Consider the following 8,052-nt stretch of genomic DNA (forward strand, 5'->3'; position numbering starts at 1 on the left):
CCAACCAATCAGCTCTTGGTAGCAATAATGCCAGCCAATCAGCACCCAGTAGCAGTGAGGCCAACCAATCAGCTCTCAGAAGCAGTAAAGCCAACCAATCAGCTCTCAGAAGCAGTAAGGCCAACCAATCAGCTTTCAGTAGCAGTAGTGCCAGCCAATCAGCTCTTAGTAGCAGTAAGGCCAACCTGTCAGCTCTCAGAAACAGGAAGGCCAACTAATCAGCTCTTGGTAGCAGTAATACCAGCCAATCAGCACCCAGTAGCAGTGAGGCCAACCAATCAGCTCTTGGTAGCAATAATGCCAACTGATCAGTGCCATTAAATCAGATTTTAGTAGCAGTAATGCTAACCAGTTAGCACTCAGTAGCAGTAATGTTAGTGTCCCACTGCCCAAAACCTGTTTGCTAGAAAAACGGAAAGATACTGGTATGTTTTATTTGTTTTTTAGAATACATAATTTTATCTTTGTAAAATTGAAAACTCCCACATAAATGGCTAGAAACACATTTTTCCTTTTTTCAGCCGTTTAGCTCCACTTACCTGCATTCACTGAGAACTCACTTGCAGACGCCCTCTAGTGTTTGGCAGTCTATTTTCTTGTTATAATGGGAGAAATAGGAAGGGGCCAGGCTCCCCTGAATGTGGCTCTGCCGTTGCCATCAGGTAGGAAGGGGCTGGTCCAGGGTCTTCACATGTGAGCATCAAGCTTTTAAATCTGATTTGGGGTAAGGTGGGGGGGGGTGGGGGGGGGATTGGGAAGATTTGATTTTTGTCCAAAACACTGCTTTCAAATTCTCTCCAGAATATGTTTCTGTTTAAAGTGAATGTCTCCTTGTTAAGTTGCTAAGTGTTTGCAGTGGTAAATGTATGTGTAGATCTTGCCGTGATCCTGGTAGATAAAATCTCACTGAACACATGTGGGTTTAATGTGCTTTATTTGATGCAGAACTCACTCTCCAAAATCAGTTTCACAAATCATTTAAATAGCATTATGATAAAATTAAGAATGCTAACAAGCCCAAAAAGAAAGAAGGCAGAGTTTAATAGTTTTAAAGAAATGCAAACATAAATAAAACTGTGTCAACATTGTGGCAATATGAAAAATAAAGGCACCATTTAGAGGAAACCATGAAACCGTAATCAGGTGTCAGACCAAAAGGGTGGTCAGCAAGCTGTCCATGATTTCCAGTAGTAATTTCTACACCCAGGTTTGCGCTTTTTCTCCTCCGTTTTGGTGTTGAAAGTTGCGGCCTCCTCTTGTCGCTTCATGACGTCCCTCTCGTCTGATGAATGTTCTCTGAAGGGTGTGGCGCTCTCCAGTTTGTTTTGTTTTAAGGCTATGCGCCATATGACAAAATCTGGAAAAATGTAGCCGTCAGGTGCCTAAAAATCAAAACAGATCATTATTTTACACTTCTGAACAATCTAAGGGAGGATTATGTGTGAAAAACATACGCAAAAGTCATCAGATCACTAATTAACGTCTATGGGCCAGATTTACTAAGACAGGCCCTAATCAGACCGTCTACTTTGCGCTGGTGGGGCGGCCAGTTTAGCAGGTTATCTCCTGAATGTTTCCAATAGAGGTCAATGGCAGAGGTCAATCTGTCCATAAACTTCTAGTACACATGTGTTTAAAGAGCTCATGTACTTTTCCTTGCATTTCCAACCCCTTAACAAGCCTTGGGCCAGCTGGCAGGCCCAAAGTCTTATTACACACTTCTATAACCTAAGAATAGCTCCATTCGTTTGTATTGAGGTCCCTGTAGTTACTGAATAATAAGACTTTCTATGAAATAAATCTGGATTGTTTGATGTGGAATATAAACTTTGATGAATTTTCAAAACATATCACACCATCCCCAGTTCAGATATGTAGACTAGACTGCAGAAACAGCCACCTTGGAATTAAGTGTTTTTGTGATGTCACTCATTTACATATGTTCATCTATTCAACCTCCAGCAGTTTAGCCTCGCCCACTCACGCTTAGGTTATAAGGAGTGTTTCAGCCTTGATTTTGAGTGATGCACAATACAGGCCAGCCAATCAGAACAGAGCTCATTTGCATACACCAATCAGGCATAACATTATGAACGCCTCCTTGTTTCTACTCTCATTGTCCATTTTATCAGCTCCACTTACTATATAGGTGCACTTTGTAGTTCTACAGTTACAGACTGTAGTCCATCTGTTTCTCTGCATACTTTGTTAGCCCCCTTTTACCCTGTTCTTCAGTGGTCAGGACCCCCATGGACCCTCACAGAGCAGGTACTATTGGATGGTGGATCGTTCTCAGCACTGCAGTAACACTGATGTGGTGGTGGTGTGTTAGTGCGTGTTGTGCTGGTCTGAGTGGATCAGACACAGCAGTGCTGCTGGAGTTTTTAAACACTGTGTCCACTCACTGTCCACTCTATTAGACACTCCTACCTTGTCAGTCCACCTTGTAGATGTAAAGTCAGAGACGATAGCTCATCTGCTGCTGCACAGTTTGTGCTGGTCATCCTCTAGTCCTTCATCAATGGTCACAGGACGCTGCCCACTGGACGCTGTTGTCTGGATATTTTTGGTTGGTGGGCTATTCTCAGTCCAGCAGTGACACTGAGGGTTAGGGTTAGGTTTAAAAACTCCAGCAGCATCGCTGTGTCTGATCCACTCAGACCAGCACAACACACACTAACACACCACCACCACATCAGTGTAACTGCAGTACTGACAATGATCCACTACAGATGCAGCAGATACAGCTTAGGTAGAAATAATACTGCAGTTTTCCTTTAAAATTCCAGCAGTGACTTTAATGACTTACTTGTTCGTGGTCAGAAGCGATGCGCACTGCGTCCACATCTGGATTCAGCAGCAGACGTGAAGACTCTATCAGCGTACAGTCGACTGTCAGTGCCAGGCACACGAGCAGGAAGGCGCAGTGGAACAGCATTATTCCCGTCTTCTGCTGCACTACAGGTTCTGCCTAAAGAAGGGACTGTAAGTGTTGGTTCTAATTCAGAAGGTATGGGTGGTCTTTTATGCCCACCCTGACGTCATATGGGACATAATGGGGATCAGTCTCAATTTCCAAGAATTTCAGTCATCATTAATTTGTCCATAAAACTCTGGCGCATCACTTTTATTTACAAGCCTAGTTTCACGTGAAGTCATTAAGGAAAGAACACATAAAGCAGGGACCACTTGCCATAAAACATCTTGGGCCAGTATTAAGCCTAGTTTGGGACTAAATGTCCCAGTGCATTTGAAATTCATTTTAGTCTAAGATTCGCCTAAATCTGGTTCTGGGAAACTGGTCATTTCAGTGTTTATCGTAAGGGATGAATGTAAAGCTGTTCAGATAGTAAAAAACATAAAGGGTTAAAACATACAAACCTAAAATTGAATGTAAAATTAAAGCTTTTTTCACTTTCCACTTAAACATTTCACTGAAGCTCACTTAAAATAAAGAGAAACACTTAAAGAGCCCATGTCCAGCATTCTTATTGTATTTTCCTCCACTGTGCTGTGTGTCACTGTGAGGCTGAGAGGCTGGTCAGTTGATGATGGAGTGACGTGAACACACACACACCGTTTGTGGACGGTGAAGCGGAGGGAGATATATATATATATATATATATATATATATATTTATATTTATATACAGAGAGAGAGAGAGAGAGAGAGAGAGAGAGAGAAAATCAGGATTCCAGCAAATAATAAATCAACTTTCAGAAACAACAGAAAATTAAAATATTGCAGTACATTTTTTGACAAAATCTGTTTTTGTTTTGTTTTTGTTTTTTTTTGGCAACAAATCATTAACAATAAAATCCTGTCCCACCCACAACTATTTCCCACCTGAGTATCCTGTTTCACTTGAAAATATGTCACATTAATAAAGAAAAATGCGTTCTGATTTCTGTTTACTTCACGTTTACTTTGTTTTTTGCGAAGATTCTGCTCCTCATGTGGTTTAAATCTAGGGTCATTCAGTGTACAGTGACCTCATGCGAGTCCGCACGTCACCGGTACGTTACCAATGTTTGAATAAACGTATAAAGTGCTCACTCCTGAATACCTGCAAGACCTTATTTCCCATTATGAGCCACCACGATTACTCAGATCACAGAGTGCTGGCTTTTTATTAGTTCCCAGAATTCAGAAGGTTTCATCTGGGGGAAGAGCCTTTTCTTATAAAGCCCCCAAACTCTGGAATGATCTTCCAGAAAATGTTCGGGACTCAGACTCAGTCGCAATCTTCAAATCTAGGCTGAAAACTCACTTGTTTAGTTCAGCTTTTGGTAGTTAATGTTCCCCCTTAGGTAAAGGCAGCAGATCCAGGGGTCCATGGACGCAGGGAATTATAGTAAACTGAGACGCTGGTGCTGTCGTCCCGCCGCTCGCACGCGATCACTCAGGTTTGTGGACGGTGGAGCGGAGGGATATATATATATATATAGAGAGAGAGAGAGAGAGAGAGAGAGAAAATCAGGATTCCAGCAAATAATAAATCAACTTTCAGAAACTACAGAAAATTTAAATATTGCAGTACATTTTTTGACAAAATCTGTTTTTGTTTTGTTTTTTTTTGGCAACAAATCATTAACAATAAAATCCTGTCCCACCCACAACTATTTCCCACCTGAGTATCCTGTTTCACTTGAAAATATGTCACATTAATAAAGAAAAATGCGTTCTGATTTCCGTTTACTTCACGTTTACTTTGTTTTTTGCGAAGATTCTGCTCCTCATGTGGTTTGTTATCATTTTCTTAATGATGATGGTAAATAAAGTGAGGCATCTTAAATTTTACAACGTCCTACATCATAGGTGGGTCTAGCCCTTTTTTAGGAGTCCCAGCACCCCTACATTGAGTCCCAGCACCGCTAAAAAATAAGAGTAAAAAGTCGTTCTTTAAAAAAAAAACGTAAGTGTGACTTTGTGGTGCTGTGGCTCCAGTCAGTAGCGCAGACGAGGATTTCTTATCACTCAGCGCCAAACATTACAGTCATTAGCAGCAGGCCTCATTTCTGAGTACTGAATAACAGATCACTGTTTATGTTGTTATCCTTAGCTATCTGGTGTTTTTTTATTCAACAAGCTGATGTTGCAGGTTGTCATTCAATGACTGTCCACTGTTTGAATTCGAGTGAGAGAAGCTGGCTGCTGTATCATTGGTAGGCCTATGTGTTCATATTAAAGCCAAGGTGCCACACTAGGACTGTCTGTATCTGTATCAGCTAATTAATGTTACAGAATGATAGAAGATATGATGAGAAAAAAAATGTCTGGTTTCATTGATCCTAGAATCGCCCCTGCCCTACATGCACCTCTCTGCCATGAATGAAATTAAAGAATATGTATTAAGCCTAAAACTATTGCACAACAATGTCTCAGACATCATGCAGCGCATTCATAACCAGTTCATGTAATCATTTTCTGTGAGGGAGCTTTTAGAGGTGGATGTCTGGTTCCTATCACCACCACTGTGAACAATTCTGACTCGGTAAGTTTCTCTAAAACAAAGTGTTTCACACCAAACCACTCTGAATGACCTCATATCTTAGCCATTTAGTTCTGCAGAAATATAGAAAAATCAGTGGACTTCCCCTTTAACATCATAAAACTGAAAGCAGGGCAGTGATGCAGAATGATGAGAACAGCTGGCCCTAAAAACAAAAACAGACCGACAGAGTAAATCACGCCACATTTCCATTTCGCAAACTCTTCTAAGTAAACGACGCAGTGATGTGTTCCTAAGGTGAGCTTAGTGTTGACATTTCAACCTCATAAAGTCTGTGCTAACATTTACAACAGCAGGGCTCGAACTGGACTAAACCTAGGGTCATTCAGTGTACAGTGACCTCATGTCCACACGTCACCGGTACATTACCAATGAGTGACCTGAATGTTTGAGCAAGATACACTGTATGGCCTAAAGTATGTGGACATGTGACCATCACACCTATATGAGCTTGATGGACACCTCAATCCCAAAACCATGGAGTTGCCCTCCTTTGCGGGTCATAACAGCCTCCGCTCTTCTGGGAAGCTTAACACAAGATTTTGGGCTGTGTCTGTGGGCATTTGTGAGGTCAGGCACTGATGTTGGACGAGATAGCCTGGCTCACAATCAAAGTTCCAGTTCATCCCGAAGGTGTTCAGTGGGGATATGGTCAGGGCTCTGTGCAGGCCACTGGAGTTCCTCCACACCAAACTTTTTGGAGTCTTTATGGAGCTCGCTTTGTACACAGAGGCTCAGTCATGCTGGAACAGGAAAGGCTCTTCCCCAAACTGCTGACACAAAGCTGGAAGCATAGAATTACCTAAAATGTCTTTGTGTGCTGTTGCATCGACATCACCTTTCACTGGAACTAAGGGGCCCAAACCCCAACAAACAGCCCCAGTCCATTATCCCCCCTCCACCAAACTTTACTGTTGGCACTATGCATCCTGGCAGGTAGAGTTCTCCTGGCATCCACCAAACCCAGACTTGTCCATGAGACTGCCAGATAGTGAAGCATGATTTATCACTCCAGAGAACACATTTCCACTGCTCCAGAGGCCAGTGGCGGCGTTCTTTACACCCCTCCAGCCACGCTTGGCTTTGCACATAGTGATCTTAGGCTTGTGTTCTGCTGCTCGGCTATGGAAACCCATTTCGTGAAGCTCCTGATGAACAGTTCTTGTGCTGATGTTGCTTCCAGAGGCTGTTTGGAACTCTGTAGTGATCGATGCAACAGAGGGTAGATGATTTGTATGCACTACGCGCTTCAGCCCTCAGCATCCCCTCCCTGTGAGTTTGTGTGCTCTTCGTGGTTGAGCTGTTGTTGCTCCTAGACGCTTCTGTTTCACAGTAATAGCACTTACAGTTGACTAGGGCAGATCTAGCAGAGCAGGTATTTCATGAAATGGCTTATGGCAAAGCTCCTGTGACAGTGCTATGTGTAAAGTCACAGGCAATCTGATTGAATACATTCCTATTATTGATTAAGAGTGAGGTGTTTATGCTCACTCTACTCAACAATCTGATGGAATATCTCTATTTACATCCACACAACAAGTAATTATAAGTAAAATAAAATTATGCACATGCATTGAGAACCACTTAGTGTAGATGTTCCCATGACAACAAGCATCACGTGAGTCCAGTCAGAGTGAGATGAGCAGCAGTGAGCAGTGCTTGTGTTTTTAAATTACTCAGGAAAACGTCCTTCACATGTCTTTATTAAGAAGGCCGAGAGGAAGACGTCGAGACACATAAGCTGGACGTCCGTCCCACCGCCGTCTTTTAAAGATCAGAGCATAAACTTCGTCTCCTCTGCAGACCAGTTTCTGCTCCACCATGTTGAACGGTATAAACTTTCTTGCTACTTGCTATGACGTGACGAACATGATCAGAATGGACTTAAACTTTCTGACTGGGAATGTATTCAGATACAGGCATGTACATGGTTATTATTCTTCTGCTTAACTGATTATTTACAGGATTACCCACCTCGTTCAATCGGATAGAAACTGTATTCCGAATGGCCTCAATCAGACTAGTGTATTCCCACTGAGGTGTTTACATGGACGTATTCTGTTCTTATTGAGCTATTAGTCAGATTACTAACGGATTATCAGGCTGCATGTAAACGTGGCTACTGAGCGCTTCAGTGCCCATTTTACTGCCAATGTTTGTCTATGGAGACTGCATGGCTATGTGCTTGATTTTGTACACCTGCTAGCAGTGAGTTTGGCTGAAACAGCTGAACTCAATAATTAGGAGAGGCGTCCAAGCAGCCTACGCATCGGCTACACATGGTCGTTTTAGGGTCTGACATGTTTTGTTGATTTTCTAAGTGAAAATAAGTTCACACATCCTCTACAGGGGACACTCTTAAACTGACATTTCTTATCTTAGCATTAATGCTAATTACTTATTGTTATTACTATTACTTATTATTATTTGTATTATTACTAATTACTTATTATTATTAATTAATGAATTATGCAGCTGGTACGTCTTAGAAGTTCTGAACACACAAGGTTGCTTTAAGGTTGTTAATATTTGTCCAATGG

The 8,052-nt window shown here is 42.0% G+C and overlaps 1 protein-coding gene across 1 annotated transcript; it reads right to left on the reverse strand.

Annotated features, from left to right (window-relative positions):
* Positions 1-1,163: 1,163 nt before the first annotated feature.
* LOC118796903 (somatostatin-like) lies at positions 1,164-2,994 on the reverse strand. Its single transcript, XM_036556052.1, has 2 exons — positions 2,810-2,994; positions 1,164-1,382 (listed from the first exon to the last, which is right to left on the reverse strand). Exons 1-2 carry the CDS (start codon positions 2,936-2,938, stop codon positions 1,164-1,166), a joined length of 348 nt encoding a protein of 115 aa, XP_036411945.1. The 5' UTR covers positions 2,939-2,994.
* Positions 2,995-8,052: the final 5,058 nt, after the last annotated feature.

This window comes from Colossoma macropomum, unplaced genomic scaffold, assembly GCF_904425465.1.
Source record: "Colossoma macropomum unplaced genomic scaffold, Colossoma_macropomum, whole genome shotgun sequence".
Taxonomy (NCBI): domain Eukaryota; kingdom Metazoa; phylum Chordata; class Actinopteri; order Characiformes; family Serrasalmidae; genus Colossoma; species Colossoma macropomum.